At 32.4% G+C, this 19855-nt stretch overlaps 2 protein-coding genes and 1 long non-coding RNA gene across 3 annotated transcripts; 2 read left to right on the top strand and 1 right to left on the bottom strand.

Moving 5' to 3' along the window:
* The first annotated feature begins 1881 nt into the window (after window positions 1-1881).
* Window positions 1882-2794, top strand: LOC110692956. The gene is made up of 2 exons (XR_002505544.1): window positions 1882-2501; window positions 2598-2794. It is a non-coding gene; the product is annotated as an uncharacterized LOC110692956 (long non-coding RNA).
* A 7959-nt stretch (window positions 2795-10753) lies between these two features.
* LOC110692955 (protein RESPONSE TO LOW SULFUR 3-like) lies at window positions 10754-11996 on the top strand. Its single transcript, XM_021870046.1, has one exon. It carries the CDS (start codon window positions 11399-11401, stop codon window positions 11756-11758), a length of 360 nt encoding a protein of 119 aa, XP_021725738.1. The 5' UTR covers window positions 10754-11398; the 3' UTR covers window positions 11759-11996.
* A 3082-nt stretch (window positions 11997-15078) lies between these two features.
* On the bottom strand, window positions 15079-19674 carry LOC110692954. The gene is made up of 6 exons (XM_021870045.1): window positions 19226-19674; window positions 17484-17599; window positions 16924-17050; window positions 16359-16510; window positions 15524-15586; window positions 15079-15432 (listed from the first exon to the last, which is right to left on the bottom strand). Exons 1-6 carry the CDS (start codon window positions 19523-19525, stop codon window positions 15399-15401), a joined length of 792 nt encoding a protein of 263 aa, XP_021725737.1. The 5' UTR covers window positions 19526-19674; the 3' UTR covers window positions 15079-15398.
* Window positions 19675-19855: the final 181 nt, after the last annotated feature.

Here is a 19855-nt window from a genome sequence, read left to right as displayed (position 1 = left end):
TATATATGGAGTACTTTTTTAGTAAGATATTTTGCTTGGGGAAAGTTAATGATTTTTTTGGGAATGCAATAGCATATACTTGTATTAGTTAGATGTTATATGCTTACTATTATTCCAAAGTAGAGTTGTTACCCAACATTTTAGGCAACTAGCATTACATGAGACGTGGAAAATACCTTTAAAATGTAGTACAACTACTAGTACTCCGTTGGTTAACTGCATCTCTGTTAAAGTCCCAAGTGTACTCCGTAATAATATTTGTATGTATAATATTGGCAAGATTGTTATAGATCATCATCTATCTTTTGATTCTTTTCTCTTGTGGACGTCCCCTAAAAAACGTGCATCATTCACTGCCATTAAGATGAGGCGTTGAAGGCTGAAAAGCTTATGTCAACTAAAGTTTTGTATGATTGAACAGTTTTTATACTGTACCAATTACTAAAGTTGATCAGATTCAACTCTTTCTAGTGATAGTTACTCCGTTATCAGTCCACAATACTACAATAGCATAGATCAATTATAATATTCGCAGGGGTCGACTCTCTCATTCGACACACTTTTAGGTTACGTGACTTACGTCTAAGAGCATTCACACCAATAATTCTCCTCATTCTCACTCTACCCACCTTACTTTCTCACTCTATCCACTCATTTCTCCTTAAGATTAATTTTTTTTGTTTACCACATCAATGATAAAAAAAAAAAAAAAACTCTTCACCATTATCTCTCCTACTATTTCCTATACACCACCACATTACACATCACCTTTTTTTATTTTTCTTAATAATTATTTATACTAAAAAATATTGAATATCAGTTTTGTTGTGGGGTCCACTATAGCACTGTTCACCTAAAAAACTCCTCAACCTATATGCTGAATTAATTCTCCTTTATTTCTTCTCATGTACACTTTTCTCCTCATTGGTGTAAATGCTGTTAAACGATTGTGAAAAAAAAAAAAAAAGGTTATTTGCTAGGGAATAATCAAATTTTTGTGTAAATTTTATTCAATGGATTTATTTTTTACTGAATAACCAAACACAAGTAAGTATATACTTGGTATGATTTTTCGGTTGAGTCTAGTCGTCTAGAAGACTAGAATAACTTTATACTGAGCTATGATGTAACTAATAGTAGAATTTCTAATTCTAATTCTAATTGTAAAGAGCAAATCTGAAGATTAGAAATCAATAATCAATTCATCGTAGTTTACGAATACTGTCATTATTCATTCATGTATTTTCGTTTACTTGCTTAGTAATGTAGACACATGGACAAAATTCACGTGGTTACTTGCAAGCAATCAATAAATTAAAAGGACTACGAAGGACATCCAACTTGCACAATATGTATTTTTATAAACGTATATTTTTAAAATATCAATTACCACTACGGAGTAATCCATAATAAATTAATTTGTTATAACAAACCAGAAAAATCAAATTGATGCACACACACCAAAAAAAAAACAATTACAATAACATGAAAATGAGGATTTTGTAAGTATATTTGATTTGCATATTACAGAGTTGCATACTCTTTCCATCCACAAAAATATACGGCCTTTATTTAATACGTACTTCGTATTTTTTTTTTTATTGAATATAAGTGAAAAATAACCATTCTCAAAACATTGTCTTGTATATACATTTCTGGAACATACATCGTTGAAATATTACAATTCAATATTTTAAATTTCAACAATTTGACATTTGAGGCCAAATAAAACTTAATATGTGACCTTAGAAAAATTGCAAAGCATATATTATAAATAGTTGACAAAAAGGGTAAGCAACTACGTCAACAATTTCTCACAAAAAATTGTTAGATACATTGAACCTAGACATACAAATATCTCTTCTATAAATAGAGAATAACCCCTTGTATTATTTTCTTGTGCCAAAATATTGTACACTCAATTGCACCTTTTACCTCTATCTATCCAAATTTCAACCAAATCTTGCATATTTTTCTCCTACAAAAAATTAACCAACTTGTTAACATATAATCTTAGCAAGTTAAGTTAATTAATACGATAATATTATGGCAAGTAATTACGAAGAAAACTATGATCTTAAGAAGCGTAACAAAGAATTAGAGAGAAAATTAAGAGAAAGTTTAGTAAGAGAAAAAAAGACAAAGGAAGAATTGTATAAAGCATTAGAAAGGGTTAGAGTGGCTGAAGATGGAGAAGAAATGCTTTGTTCTCAATTAGGAGATCTTGAAGCTGAATCTGTCGATCAAGCGCGTGATTTTCAAGCTCGAATGTTAGCTTTGATGGATCAACTTTCTCATGCTCAACAACTTCTTCAACTTCATTCCATTTCCATGCATTAAAAAAAGGATCATATGTTTAATATATACAAGTGCCGGGCTTGTCATCGGGGTGTTTTTACTTCCGATGTTTAAAAACACGACAGCTGTCTGTATGGTTGTGTAATTTGAACTAGTAACGTGAAAGTTATAGGGGTTTTTTTTTATCGCCTATGTGAGTTGAGGTTGGATGTACTACCTCCGTTACAGGTTATGTGCAACGATTAGACATTTTTCTTCTCTGCTTTATGTCAAATCGTTGCACATAACCTGTAACGGAGGTAGTATATTATATTATTGTACATACATAAATGGAGGAGTATATAACTACGTAACTCATAAATTTTGGTGGTTATGGATTGTCTTTCTTTTTTTTTTTTTTTTTTTTGGGTTTAGTGAATTAATGTAACTCCTTGTTTAAGATTATGAAATATTTGTCTAAAAAAAATTTAAATAAATAAATAAATAAATTGTGAAATATTTTGTCTAATTTTATTTGTTCTTTTGAACACCCACGTACGTATAATTTTAGCTTTCTTCAAATCTTGAGATTAAAGAGGTCAAAAATCAAAATGGAAAAAAATTAAATCTTAATTACAGTAAGTAAAAATTGTACTCGGTATGAAAAATAACAATTTGATATGGGCATATGGCTATATTATTCTTTCTTGAAATTTGATTATAACTCATAAAAATAGTAAAATTGTATATACGAAAAATGTTAAAAATCAAAATATATGTAGTTAATATTTACAAGTGATGTTCTTAATTGACTTCATAATCTGCAACTTGTAGTTTAGAAGGCATAATTTCAACTCTGCCTTTATTTGAGAATGAAGGCATTTACGACTAAATCAACAATCATCGCAATTTGAGGATAATTCTTTATCTTAATTGTTTTTTAGGTGAACCAACTAATAAGGAAAACACTCAATTCTTTATATTGAAATTGGAAAGAGTTTTTAAAGGCCAAGTATCATGCATTAAGTCATGCTGCCCTTGACAATGACTATAATTGGTTTAATATACATGTGTGTGTTCATGTTAAAAGTAGTCATCCACATGTAAGTAAGTGCCTAAAACCGATTAAAATGTTTATTTTCCTCATCTGGAAACGCCTCAATCTATCGAACTGAAACTTTGATGTTTTACATGTTTATACAATCTTGCACAGGTCACATTTCGCCTTGAATGAGTGTTAACACAAGAGCACACAACCTAAGAAGATTTTATTTCCTCCATTTTATTGGGTTCCTCTTATTTGAATGTCCAAACTTTATCAATGAACCACATCACTTACGTTATGTTTATCAAGGAAGCATGAGCAACCAATTTCTTCAAACACAATTTCAACGGTTTGGTTGTGATATAGTTGATGTCACGAAAAAAAAATATAATCATTAAAGACGACAACCTACTTGTTAATTGTAATCAAAGTGGCCTGATCTAATAAACAGTTAGGAAAATTTAAGGAAAAATTGTATGTTTGCGTAATAGTTGGATTATTTTGATAACGAAAATGAATTGTTACTTACTTTACAAAGTTGAGCTAAATTAAGATAAGTGAGACAAAATTTTCAAATGCACAGGGGAAAAAATATTCACATTAGAACAATATTTTGGTAAAAAAAAAATACATCACCAATACTAACAAATAACAATAATTAGAAAGGGACTGGAATTTAATAGCCCACCACTAATTATCGAATCTGAATCAGCTGATTAACCCAAACGATAAATCGGGTGGAACATAAATAAATAATAATTAAATAAATAAAAACCTAGAGCGAGTAAACCAAAACAAATAATCACAATGTTTTACGATAAAACAAGTTGAGAGTCTTGAGACATATAATCAAATCAACCTCGAATTATTTTCGAGATATAAACTCAATTATGTGATTCAATAATAGTATAAATCATATTGGACTTGGTTTGAAAGAAACAGCTAGCTCAACATGGGATCGTTTCAAGAAATATAAATGTTGGTGTTGAAAATAATAGCTTAATGTGTCGTAGCAAATCAAGAAAAAAGTAATTTAGCTGTCTGAATCACTGATAGAAATTAGACAATGATTAAAGAATTCATTCAAATCAGTGAATTTTGAGCCATAAAAAAAGGGACACCCCACACACCATCACTAGCTGCATTCACTATGTACATAAAGTTGATTTTTCTTTTTAAATAGTAATCAGATATTTGTACAATTTTTCTTTACTTTTTTTATAGTAATCAGATATTTGTATAAGGGTATAACAATTGGCATTTAATATCTTTCCTATTTTAGTATTAAATTGGAAATTTATTAACAATTCACGAATAAATCGGTGTAATAATTATATATTATTGTCAATTCTTTCCACTTTTAGCTTCTTATATGCAGCCCTTAGGGCTGCATATATCTTTTTCCTAATATTAATATCATGAATAAAATTACTTTACTTTATACGCAGTATATTAAAGAATGAGCCACTCTACAATAATTTATGTATTAAACTCTATGATTAATTTTAAGCTGGTGGAAAACTCATCTTGTAACTTTGATTTCACGAATTCGAGACTCGCCAATTATATTTTCTTGGGAGTGGTGAGATTCATTTACCTTCTCCAACCCCTGCTTTCTAGCGTTTACTGAACTAGATTAACTTTATCCGTAAGATGTGATAGTTTTAATCAATAAAATTGATAAAAGTCTAATAATTTGTGTCCGGATGAATCAAGTTCACCCGATCCCGATCTCGATCCCTATCCCATTCCCGATCCCAATCCCATAAATCCACATCATTAATTAGGATAAATTTTACAAGAAATATGTCAATTTCTCTCAATGACTTATCCATAATCCATTACATTATATGTTTGTTCCTTTCATGAACAAACATTAGTCACCTCTCAATCTGGCTGTTCCTGTTGAGGTATTGATCATGAAGCATGCATACTTTGTCCTATCTCTTGAATTTTAATATCAGAAGCCTAGCTTTATTTGATTGGACCGTAAAATTGTTGATCTTTTCGTTTTAAACTATTGAGTGGTTCCTGATTTTTCCTTTTACGTATTGGGATAATATTATGTTACACTTTATAGCATGCTTGTATAGGTGTATGACAAAGCAATGAAATTAACACTCTAATTAATAACCTTATCTAAAGGATGAGAGGCTTGATGATAGATCAATTAATTATATGGACTATATTACTAATTCAATTTCATTAATGAGCCTGGGCCATATTTACAACTGGGGCAAGATGATAGAATAATAGTCTAAGTCGTCAGAATATAATATGATCGAGAGAGGGTTGTAATAAGACTTGTAACTTGAAAGTTGTAACTTCAAATCATGCCGAGTACAAAGTACGTAAAAACAGTGTAGCCTCTTAATTATGCTTGTAAATTACGTTTCTTTTATCATAAACAATTTAGTTTAGTTCAGTTCAGTTCAACTCAGTTTAGTAAATCAGAACAAATGACCTTAATTATCTTTATACTCCGTATCTTATATAAGTGCGAGATACATGTGACACGTGATATGAGGAAAAATACTACTCCTAGTACTCCGTAATTAAATTTAACTTGTTGTCCACACAATAAATTGCCGTGCATTATTAGAGTTGAGTAGAGAAAATGTTTTATTAAAAATATATTTAACTATTCCATTATTGCTAATTGGTTTTGGAACAAACTTTTGTCCTGATGAACTTATTACAACCTTTTATGAAGATAATAATGATTATTTTTATACCACCTTCGGCTAGCTTCTTGTAGACTTTGTAAAAAAAAAATCAAAACTAATCATGCAAGCATGAAAGTGAAACACAAGAATATATACTAATATTCTTTTTCTTTATCCCACTCACTTTAATTAATTTTTGAACAGCTTACAAACCCTTTTGCAGCTTGTACACCGTAGTATAAAAAAAAAATAAAAAAAAATGGCACCCTCACTTAAAAAAGTTTGATTTTTCTATTTAACTACTCTTTCCGTCCCTAAATTACATTCTTACTTCAATTTAACTACGAATGTAATTTAGAGACGGAGGGAGTAAAAAATTGTCAAAACCCCATTCTCTCTCACCATGCACTTCTGGTCCTTTATCAATAAGAACTAAGAGTTCATTTTGTACAATTCACATTAATTATGAATTAAAGATTAGGTGTATCTATAACAATAATAAAAATATAAAAAGAAAAGACGGTAATAAAAATTATAAATTATGGAAAAATTGAAAGAATTTGACTCTTTTACTTGTTGGACTACTATCCAGCCAAGATTAGGATCACTTTCAATAAATCGAAAGCATGTAACGTCGATATTATTGGAGTTATACTTCTATATAATCAGGGGCGGATCTATTAAGGTGCACAGTGAGTCACGTGACTCATCACCACAAAAAAAATAATTAAGAGACCGCCTATTACAGATAGGCGGTCTCTTTGTTTCTAGCCCACTGTCAGTTTTTAAAGTATCAAAGAGACCGCCTATTAAAATATAAGATAGGTGGTCTCTTTGTTGTTGCTATTGCCACCACGTCATTAGAGACCTGTTATATAGATAACAGGTCTCTTTTTGTCAGCCTAGAATAAATTTTTGCACTGCTTTCATATTTCATTAAAGAGACCTGTTATATATAATAACCGGTCTCTTAAGTTATCTAACTTTTATTTTAAAAAATTCTTGTTTTTAAGTAAAAAAAATCATAAATTTAGTTTAATGTAATAGTTTTATAGTATGTATTTTTATATCCTATTTTTGGATTGAAATCATTTTGGTGAAATATAATTTTTTTTATATAATTTTTGAAGTGTAACAAGTGATCAATTATTGATGGTGACTCATAAGTTCGAAAATCCTGGATCCGGCACTGTATATAATCATATTATTATATTAGATTACTAAAGTTTTGGCATAAACGATCATTCACAAATACCAAAACCAATTGAGATTTGAGAGCGACTTTAGATTGAGTAGTATACTCGAATTTCTAGTAATACCTACAAGTATAACTTAAATCACTAATAAAATGAAATTTATGACATATATAATAACTAAGCTTGATTCATGCGGATTCTAGTTTAGTAGGTGGATTATACCTAGCATTAGCAACGTCATCTTTGAAAAAAATTACCTACTACATGAGATGAGATACATCATTTAATTTTTTGATATTGATATTTATATTGTCATATTTCAATCTCCACCATATAATATCTCATAGTGCTTGTTACGACTTTTATATCATTATTATTATCAGTGGCGGACTCAGGAATTTCCGACTGGTGAGTCACAATCGATAATCAAATATGTAAAAATTTTTTTTTACCAAACAACCAAATAATAGTACTACAACCCACATATTTAAACAAAATATAACATCATCCCACCATAAAATTGTAACACACTTACAATGTTAAAAATACCCTTTAGAAATTTTAACCAGTTTGTCAACATAACATGAAATTGCAGCAAAAAAAATCAACTTTTCCGAGCTACTCATATATTGAAGTGAGAACTAATCAAAATTTAGAATTCCAAATACAAGTAAAATCATTTGAACATAATAGTATATGAAACAAGGAGATGAAAAGAGAGAATATTCAACTAACCTCTGACACCACAACAATTCATCAATCAAATCAACATCCTTAATTATATTTCATTATTAGAAAAAACACAAGACTTTAAACTTTGCAAGCAAAACCTTTATCAAATTACAAGTTATAAGATACAAATTACTGCAATAATTAACATAATCAAGCATAATTGTTCCGACATTCATATATAGTCTTATAAAAACTACCCAGATGCATAATTCACATAATTTGATCACCAAATATTCAAATTACACCAAGAAAAGCCAAAAATGCTTCGAAGATTCATACTTAAAAACAAACCCAGATAAATAATTCACAAAATTTGATCATCAAACATCCAAATAACGCGGAACAAAACCAAAATTTTCAGGGGGCAAAAAAAAAATCCCAAATCAAGAAATTGTAACAAACCAAGAGGGTGCTCGAATTTGAATGAACTTTTAGCCATCTCAGCACTCAAAAAGGTAGAATTGATACCTGCTGAGTCAGAGTCTGGAGGCGTGAGCGAACTAGCGAAGAGGAAGCGTTAACTAAAAATCAACCTAAGTTTAAACCAAGTTTAATAAAATTAACTAATTAGTGAATTGAATTGAAGATTAGAATTTTAAACTAAAATAGAAATCAACTTACTAGCAAAATGAGAATAGCATATTAGAAGAAGCGTCGAAGACTCGAAGCGAACTAGCGAAGAGCACTAGCAGTGAGCACTGTCGGTCTGTCGCACACGGCACACTCGCACTGAGCAGCACTGCAGCAGAGCAGGCGACTAGGCTAGCAGCAGCACGCCAGCACTGGAGGGTGGAGGTAGTCTGGTGATTTGGTGAAGTGGTGAAGAGGAAGAGGCGAAGAGGAAGATGCAAAGTGGGCTAGGGCTTGACTGCTTGAGGAATTCGTCAAATCGGGCTCACCTCAGTACCTGAAGTTAGAAATTTTTTTTTGGGCCCTGGTGAGTCATTTGACCCACCAGGCACAAGGGCCCGTCCGCCACTGATTATTATTGGTAGGCCATATGTTTCAATGGGAGTTAATAGAACAATATATACTTATATAGTTGTATAGTGGGAAATAATGCACTAAAGAAAAAGAATGAATCCAATGCAATCAATAGGTTAATTGAGGGGCTGAGGCTCCTTCACATGATTTTTGTTTGTTTTTTTTCTTTTTCTTTTTCTTTTTCTTTTTCTTTTTTGGAAAATACAAGTGCAGAGACAATCTAATAAGACTTTGGTCAATTTTCTATACTCTTAATTACTTATAAATATTGTATTTTAAAAATGTATATAAAAAAATGGAAAATTTGATTTAAGTAATCCAACCTTTGACATATTTATTTTTAATAATCCAATCTTTTGATTATTATACAATAATTCAAGCTTTATATCCCATTCTATTTTATCAGGCCAATATGACCACTTACCTGATGAACCGTTTTTTTTTTCCTTTTTTTTAAACCTCTTTTCATTTTTTAAAAAATTCAATCAGAATAAATAAAGAAAAAAAAAAAAAAAACCCTTCATTTCTAGCCTTTCCCACTTCCCCAAACCCACCACCCTCCTCTCTTTTTCTCCTACCCCATAGCTGCCACCACCGCAACACCACCGTCACTGGGTTGGTGCCCACTCAACGACCCCCAGCCACTAGAATACCACGCCTTATTGCTCCAACCGACAACCCCCATACAACCTCTCTCCTCTTTCGCCTGAAACCACCACACAGCCCTCATCGCCACCGCACCACTGCCCATACTTCAACCAAAGCACCCATTCAACAACGCAGCCTCGAACAACAGTCGTTCAAGTAATTCACAACAACCGCCCACTTTGGCCACAACCAACGGTGGCCGTAACATCTCACCACCACCATGACCGCCATCGCTAAACTACCGCAAGCAGCCACCAATTACAACAACATCGACCTAAATTAGGGGTAAATTCTAAGGTTTTGAAGATCGAAAATTTCCTACAAATGGAGGGAAATTGAAACAGAGGGAGAAAGAAAGAAGAAGATGGATTTGGAGGAGAGAGAATTTAAAAAAATCGGCGGTGGCTAGGGGTACGGTTTTCCATAGTTTCGATGGTGGGTGGGTGTTTCTGGATTCGAAGTCGGGTTTCTGGGTTCGGGGTGTCGTGTTTCGACCAAGGTGGTGGCTGGTGGATTGGGGTTCCTTGCTGCCGGAGGTGAGGTTGAGGTGTGGTGGGCAAAGGTCTGGTCGGAAATGGGTAGCCAATCATGGAGGTGTGGAAGGGAGGATTGGAGGAAGAAGATGAAGAGGAAAGGAAAAAAAAAGTTTTTTAAAAATAAAAATAATAAAAAAATCTGGACAAGTAATAATGCGACACGTGGCAGGTGGCCTATTATTATAGGTTAAGTGACCTGCATGGCCTAATAAAATAGAACATTCCACAAAGCTTGGATTATTGTATAATAATCAAAAGGTAAGATTATTAAAAACAAATACGTCAAAGGTTGGATTATTTAAATCAAATTTTCCTAAAAAAAATTAAAGAATTACTTCATTCGTTTCTTTATAGTTGCAACATACTTTAACACGGTATATATTTAACAATATTAAAGCAGACATCACATGATTTTTTTTTTTTAAAGAAGACATTGCATGATATAATACATTTAAAATGGGATTAATTAAATAATCAAGTGACCTATGAGCTTTAAATAAAGGTAATAGTGGAATGCAATTTTCATATCAGCATAAAAACCTTTCTTTTATAAGGTGTTGTAACTATTGTAATATACATACGAAGTATACCTGAAGTCAAACCAGTACATTGAAATGTGTATCAAATACTATTGTGTCAATAAAACTTTCAAAAACAAATATAGTATACGACTGTACAAGTACTTCGTATTGTTTAACTCGCAAATACTTTCAGATACTATTGTGTCAATAAAACTTTCAAAAACAAATACCATAGTATACGACTATACAAGTACTTTCTATTGTTTAACTCACAAATACTTGCAAGTGGAAATACCAAAGAAGCTTCTACGGTTCTACCCTACTAGGCTAGTAGGCTGTAGGCTCCCATCAATGGTCAAGTTTTGGGCCCATAAAAAAAGATAAAGGACCAAAAATTACAAGCTTAAAGAGTTACAGCCCAAAATATATGATTCCACAAGCATACACGTCAATGCTGATCACAAAAACAACAGAAATGACAAAAAAAGGAAACAAAAAATAACAGATAAACCAATATCATGAAAGATGCTATAACTAGATACATTGAACCTAGACACCCTAAATATGTCCTATAAAAATATGGTGCCATTTCATTCTACACCAATAACATTACACATCAAACCTTCTAAACTTCTTTCTCTCCAATCAATCCATAATCATAAGATTCATAACCTCTTACATTATCAACACCACTCTCCTTTTCTTTTGAGTCTACACCACGCTCCTCCCGAATAAAATAATCGAGTAAAATTTTGTATTGTTTTTGTCATTTTGTGTTATATTTGTTACAACGATGGCACCTACTATTGCCGTTTTTTCATCACAATATAATGGTAAATCCTCGGATAAAAAGAAAAATGTCGAGGATATCGACATGGAGGTGATGAGAAAGAAAAATGCGGAATTGGAAAGAGAGTTAAGGGAGAGTTTGGAGAGAGAAGAGAAAATGAAGAGAGAGTTGCAAAGAGCTTGGGAGAGAGTTAGGGTGGCGGAAGAGGCCGAGGAGAGACTTTGTTCACAATTAGGAGAACTTGAAGTTGAAGCCGTCGAACAAGCGCGTGAGTACAACGCGCGTATTGCTGCGTTGATGGATCAACTCTCACGTGCTCACGTGCTCCTCCAATCTTCTTCAATTTCTCCTCCCTCACAATAATATTTTAATATTTTTATAATTTTGTAATTTTTATTTGTAGTATTATTGTAGTTGGGTGAGTTTTGTAATCTTAAAATTGAGGAAATATGGCTGATTTTGTGAGATATGTTGTCAATGAAGGAAGAATATGAACATACTTTTTGTATATGTTGTTCCCATCTAATATTGTGGCATTATATAATTTCCACTTGTGTAATTACTTTGTCAATATACCATTCGTTTAAGGGTTCTGAGTTCACGGTAATGCCTTCTTTTAAAATAGAAAAAAAAAAAAAAGTTACTTTACAAATTACTAATTTATACAGAGTATATTCTTTTGTGTCTTATCTTAGACTCTTAGTTATGTTAGACTCTTAGACTCTTACGGGGCGTTTGGCAAATGGAATTGGAAATTTGGGGAATATAGGGTGGAAGTGGAAATGGAAATTAATAGGTGGGAATTCATGAAATAATCTCAATCCTGTGTTTTTGGAAATATGATTGAGAAATTTTAAATCCTATGTTTGGTATGTGGGAATAATAGAGGGATTAAAAGCAAAATTTACAAGATTGTCCTTTTATTATCATATGCCACAAAAATGTATGGCACAAAACAAGGGTAATATTGTCTTTTTAACAATTTAGTGAATTCCCCCAAAATATTACTTGTCACCCCCAAGTAATAAAATGTAGGGGTTACAAGCTAATTATTCCCATGCACATTCCCATTTTATATTATACTCCATAATTCCCACCAACAAAATATGAGTTTACAAAGACTAGGGATTATTATTCCCATTCCCAACCCATAATCCCACTTACCAAACAGCCCGTTAGGAGTATAAAATTCTAATAATGTTGACTTTAGTTGCTCTTCAAAAGTTGTTTTAGACTTCTTCATTAAAAAAAAAGAAAGAAAGAAAATAAGATCTTTGTTAAAATTAATTTCAAGTATTTGTTTTCACCTTATAATTCACATAAATGATGTATGGTTGGAATTTGGGAGATATTTGAATGGCACAACGCTCTAACCTAAATGAGCCTATTATGAATAATTTTCTCTACTCTCTTTGCAATATATTCATGTTAGGTTACTACTTACTCATATTTTCTCTAGAATTATCTACTACAACATTTTAGAGAATTCTTGACATTGAAAGTTAAGAATATTAAGACTAAAAGAATGATCTCCATCTTCAGCTATAAATATAGGATATGGACATTCAATTGATATACACGCATAAGAGAATAAAGCTACTAAAACGTAATCACCACATTACTACCACTACTTAATACTTAGTTTAAATAGTGTTTTGACAAAATAATGATGGATGTTAATGGTTCATCCGTTTATGTAGCCGATACTACTTATGAAATTAAGAGGATTTAAGACTTTTATGGATTGATTTTCATTTTACAAATTATTTTTACACTACTTTTTCTTTCAAAAGTGCTAAACTACTCATACTAATATTAATGATTCATCAAGTATGAATCTACTTGCTACAAATGAATGAAACATAATTTTTGAAATTCAAAATATAATTTCACCAAAATCTTAACCCTACACAATTAGCAATCTCATGAGTTTTGTAACTTGATCCCATCCAACTCTTCAGATGATGTTTCGGATATAAAATGAAGTTATAGTTTATTTCTAAAAAAATGACGGTGATTTATTTGTATAATTAGGATGTTGGATCCACTTAACTACACTATACATAATGAGTGATTCTCCAAAATCTCATAATCCTTGTAGTTGTAATAATGCCTTTTTTATAAAAAAAAATAAATTAAAATTAAAAATCAAAGTTAAATTTTAAAATTACTAATTTATATATTTGTCTTTGATCCTACCAAAAGAATGCCTAATATGATCTTCTACTTGTAATTTAAAAGTCGTTTTTGGATTCTTCAATAATAATTTTTAAAATATTATCTATGTTAAAATTTGAATGATAAACGCTCTAACATAAATATTTGACAAGAATTTTTTCATTTACCTATAAAAACGATATATTTGATTACTTAAAAGTTTTACAACCTTCAACCTCATTTTGCAAACGAAATTAGAGGCTGGAATGAACATAGAACATAGAACATTTGACCTCAACATTTAACAAGGAATGAATTGGAAATCAAAGTCTAATTTCGATAAAGCATTCAAGCATGAAAAAATACTATTACACACAAAAAATTGAAAAAATTGTTCATTTAAATTCCACTAACAATACATATGTACTCCATAAGTCAATTGTCAATATACCACATAAATATTATTACACAGAAAGTTTGTTAGTTGGCTTAAAACAATTTACACTCAACCTTCATGATTTATTGAGAAATTTCCAAAAAGTGTTAATACCCTATTGCTTTAATTTTGTGTAGCAAACATTCCTAACCATTTGTCATTTTTCTCATTGGAAGGTAAGAGGAACTCTACGGTCTACCACAAGCACCCTCACTTGACCACAATTCAGATGGTTAAAGTTGCAACTTGCAAGGGACAGCTTCAACAACATCAATGGCCAAATATCCCACATTACAAATCAGTCACCTTTCAAAAATCCAAATTTGGTTAAAATTATATTATAGACGGGATAGACCCACCATAAATGTCAATTTTGATCCAAGTAAGCATATAGTTTAAAGATAATGAACATATTATTTCCGTTAATGATAATCTGCAACTTTTGGGTATTATTTGTGAGACATAAAAAATTCCAAAGTTGCAGGTAACCATTAACGAAGGTAGTATAATTACAAGTATAATTTAAAATTTTAAAACTTGGATATAGTTTCAAAGGCTACAATAGAACAAATGACATTAAATTCAAAAGTGGCAAACTCCTTGATACACAAAGAAGCAAAGCATTAAAAACCAAGAAGAGTGAAAAAGACTCAACATAATGAGCTAATTAGAAGCCTTGACGTATAAAATAGAGGCTCAAAGTTCAAGCTGGAACTTGGTAGAGTACAAAATTTACGTCTCTTATACTCTACCAAGTCTACAAAATTTATCAGCAACAGTTGGACAGTCGATGTTGGAAACTTGAACAGGACAAGGTTTAATGGCCGTGTATCAATCGCAAATAAGTGTCATCTAAACTCTATGCACACTCGGGTTGTACGTGATGTGTGTAGAGGTACCAGAAATGTAATGCAATGTGCCTAGAAAACGAAATTGGAGATGTTCCCTCCAACATTTTTTTTAAACAAGCTTCAGTTAGACGAACCAATATATGGCCAACTGTGAGTACAGTAAAATCTTGGCAGATTTACAATGATTTAAAGACTTTAAAGTGTTTAGATGAAACTCCTTGAATGCCAACGTTTTCATGTAGCATGAAATGCATGATACTGGTAGCTTGGAAGCTGCACAAGATTGTTACTGCCATGTAGAAGTATTTAAACCTAGCTACTACATCCTCAATTTTTCGCCTCTTATTGTTATTAATTGGAATAATACTGTCAAAAACCTAGTTGTTCACATAGATAAATAAGAATTCAAAGTAACTACAACATAATCGTAGTTAAAAATTTAACAACAATAATCTACCTTTGAAATGAAATTCCACCTACAGTACAGGACTCAACTCCCCTCTACCGATAAAACATATTTTGCTGCCCTGTAAGCTTGCCTGACAACAATGTAAGCACTCTACTTTTTTCGCCTCTCTTTAAGCTCTGGATCCCTGATGAAGTTGTACCCAAAGTTAACAAATACACAAAAATCAGATCGGATTCATACAAAATGCCATGCATGAATGTAGCAAAAGATCAAACCTTTCAATTTGGTCAAGAATGAGAAGCCTTGGGCCAGGAGGAATCTTTACATCTCTAAGAGCACTGAAAAGAACATGCAAATCATTCAAAGACGTTAGCTGTTAGCATTCGTGAAAATGCAAATGTGCTACAGTTGGACTAATTCGGAAGTTTTCAATCAAACTAATTTCACTGTTACTATTTTAGTTCTGTGATTAAACAAAACACGGGAAGAAACACGAAAATCAAGGTTTATAAACTACATTAGAAAGAAAGTAAAACATGCATCTAAAGAGCAGAGAGTCCAGATCTATCAGTGATTTATGTCTTCCTGATCCTTCTTCTCTCCTAAGTCCTAACCTCTTCCTGCTTCCCTATCTATCATCTATCTCATGAATGTCATGATTGGACTGGAAGGATATGCTATTAAGAGTTTACAAGATTGCAGAATTTGGAAAGACCAATAACCTCAAGCAGCATTTAAGAGAAGAGAATAGAGATCAACACTCCCAATAGTTGAATTATCCAGGCCTAGATTACTCAAATAGTCAGACCTAGAGAGTTAGATATGGGTACATATCCAGGCGTAGAACAACATTAGGGAAATTTTGAAATTGTTTAGCTCCAAGCCTCCAAGTGGCCAAGTGTTAATTCTATGTCGGAATATTTGATATGTACGGGTACTTGAGGTTAATCGGAAAGTCCAAGAAATACACAGTAAAAGATTATAACACTTATGAGCAAATTTAACCCGATTTCGGCACCACCATATCTATCAGTTTACAATCTACTGCCAATACAAAAAATAATATGAGAGACAACACGGACGACAAGAAATACGAGCACTGATTCTTACCTATCATTGAGCAATGGCAATGTGCGATCATTCAGCAGGCCTTTCTTAAAGTTTTTCTCATAGCTTTGGAGGCCAAGGCTAAATAACAAACTTCTTGTTTTAGCATAGAACGGATCATCTTCCACCACTGGTTTAGAGAACTTTTCTCCTAGCTGCATAAATAAAAGGCTAATAACTTCAATATATAGAAATAAAAGATACAATCTCGATACTAAACCTATGAAGCACAACAGCAGTGTCAGTGACAAACAGTCGTTGAACTGATCAGTTATCACTTCAAATCTTAAACACAACAACATTATAGGCAAGGGGGCAATAAGACGGCAAATACCCAGGTGCTGAAAGTCTCAACATGCACTAACACGGCACTATCAATATGTCTTTTCAGCTCATCCAGTACAAGAATTATCTCTCATCAAGATTCAAGGTTTGATTATCAAGACTCAAGAGTCCATATTCCCAATTGATCAAGCTCATCAATATGGATACTGCCATACTGGAATGTGAAAAGACAAAAGGTATAGAGAAGTATAATTAATTAGACTAGAAAAAATACATTACAAACCTTGTAAATTCCTCCTTGAGCAAGGGCAAAAAAGGCTCCTGATGAGACTGCACTGGAAACTTGGTTTGGCCCACCCATACCACTAACCAAAGAAAACATGGCCCCAGAACCAAATGCTGCTGCCATGCTGCAATTTATCAAGTTAATACACATATAAACATTTTGACAGAGAAGTTATAAACAAATAAACAATAGAAATAAAGTGACACAAAGGAGGTGTCTCCTAATTCCTAAACCAGGAATTTCTATATATATTTTTTAAAAAAAAAAAAAAAATTCAACCCAGTACTTCAACGATTGATGGCCTAGCTAACTTGTTCGACTTAATCAATTTGTTCATATTTCCCAGGTAATTAGAGCTGAAATAGAGAGGCAAGAGCACCATTGCCAATAACCAACAAACACAAAATCAATACGTGCAACAGTGAAGCAAAACAAAAGGGTAGATTAAAAATAAAAGTCACACTGCAACTCTGCAAGAACTGCAAAATGGTTTTGTAGCAAAAATGAACAACAAACCTCTAAAAATTATCAACAAATGAGAAATTTGGCAAGCTTACCTGGACCATACATCCTCCTTCCCTTTGATTCTCCTCAAAACAGTAGAGATGCCAACATTGACACCTGTCATGACAGCAAAGTTGCGAGCTTGAACCAATGGACCCCCAGAGAGAGCCTACAAGAAAAGACTTTATCAAGACTAGCACCAAGCACAAGCTGATATACTTCCCTAATTTTTTAGTAAATGTCTTAGAAAGTCATCCTCACATATCGAGGAAATGTTAGTTACTTAGTTATTGAAATGATATTTAGAACACACAAATTAAATTGTATCAGTAACTTCCAAGTGCATAGATATTTTAGATACGAAGTACTAAAGATTAAAAAAATAAAAAATCAATAACTGCACAAATAATAAAATAGGAGTTAGGCTGTAAAAGGTAAAAAGTGAAAGCTTGGTCATCAAGTAGGAGATATAGTTATACATTAGAAAGGAGGTAGCTCCTTTCATTCTCAATAAACTTAGAAGCATCATCCCACCACCACCACACAATATATATATATATAAAGATCCATCCTAAATCCCAGCACTAGATGAAGGCAACTTTCTATTTGAGAATGGGGCTAAATAATTTTTTTTTTTTTTTGAAATAGTTAAACATAACCCCCTTTTTCCAAATGATGCAACTTTTTACTCCACCCAAATTATAACAGTGCTATAAATTGCAATCAATTTCCCCATCACACGATACATGGTATGATTATGAAAATAACCTATTATTCTTCTACAAGGATCACAAAATGTAGGACATCGATGCATAAACTAGATATTGATACAACAGCTTTGAATTATATCAACTCCTTCCATGGAGGGAGCACAAAAACCTAGACAAACCATAACAGCTTGAGCTCCCCAACAAGGAGCTCAATATATTACTCATAGGTCAGTACCAAAATGAAAGTATAGGGACTTTTTTCTACAAATGTATTGGTAAGAAGTAGCACTAGAAATCCCAAACCTTTTCACACAAACAAAAATCAAAAGTAGTTAATTTAATTTCTTATGGTAACCCTTAGTGTCTACAATCTATAAAGCCACCCCAATCCGAAATGTGTAAAGCGAAAAACTAAGCGGGATATAACAATTTGAGCACCCCAACATGAAGCTCAATACATTTGGCCAGTTCTAAAACGAGATTATAGGGACTCAATGAACACCACTCAACCCTCTTTATAACCAAAATTCCAAAATCCATTTTCAGGTAATTGAACAATAATCCTAAAATCAACAAACGTTCCGAACTTCAAATCCAACGTGGAAGATATCAGGGGATTCATTCTCAAAATCAATGCAAAATGGGATGATATGTACACAACAAAATTCAAAGATCATTCCATAAGATTGTATAAACATCTAATATACAAGAAAACTCATACCCATATTAAACATATACCCAAACAGAATCAAATTATACACTATCCACAAAATAACAGTCATACACTCATACCCACGTTAAACATATAACCAAACACAATCGAATTATTCACTATCCCACATAATAACACTCAAATTAACATAAAAACACTCATATCCAAATTAAACATATACCCAAAAACAATCAAATTATGCACTATCCACAAAACAACAGTCATACACTCATATCCACATTAAAGATATAACCAAACAGAATCAAATTATTCACTTTCCCAAATAATAACACTCAAAGTAACATAAAAAACATCAAATTTCATCCCATAAGAATACAATAAAATGAGAAATGATGAAAACTCGAAATTAAACCTGGGCTTGTTTTAAACTAGCCATAGCATTAGGGTCAAGGCTACCAGGAGGAGGTTGCATAGGCATGGAGGAGGATAAATCCTGTGTAAAGGTACCCATAAGACCACCAATAAGGGCACCTTGAATGGCCCCACCAGCAGTAACAACAGCAGCTTCAACAGGAATAGATTGTTTAGAAAGCCAAGATTTAACGTTAACTTCCAATTTTTTGATTTCAGATTGAATTTGGGTAATTGGGTTTTGTTGAATTAAACCCTTTGGTGAATTAACCGCCATTACATCTTGCTTTCCATCTCCCATGGTGGATTGCTTTTCTGGGGTTTTAGGGGTTTTTGGGGAGAAGATGAGAAGAGGGGTTTTCAGAGTTGTGTGGATGGATAGATAAAATGGGAATTTGGAGTGGCAAAAGACAAGTTTTTGCTGTCACTCGACCCAATTCCCTAACCTGGCAAATAGGTGTGGGAGTTTATTGGCTTAGCTATATTTGGAAAATGGAAAGGGATTAAATGTTTAATGGTTTAATAATTGTAAAATATTTAAAACGCAAAATTAACCTATGATATAGATTATAGGAGTTATATGAGTGCGCAAATTAATACAATCTTAAACGAACGAGCGCACTTCCGAAAA

This window comes from Chenopodium quinoa, unplaced genomic scaffold (assembly GCF_001683475.1).
Source record: "Chenopodium quinoa cultivar QQ74 unplaced genomic scaffold, ASM168347v1, whole genome shotgun sequence".
NCBI lineage: Eukaryota > Viridiplantae > Streptophyta > Magnoliopsida > Caryophyllales > Amaranthaceae > Chenopodium > Chenopodium quinoa.
The sequence above is the reverse complement of the archived record's forward strand: the minus strand, read 5'-3'. Positions and strand labels throughout refer to the sequence as shown.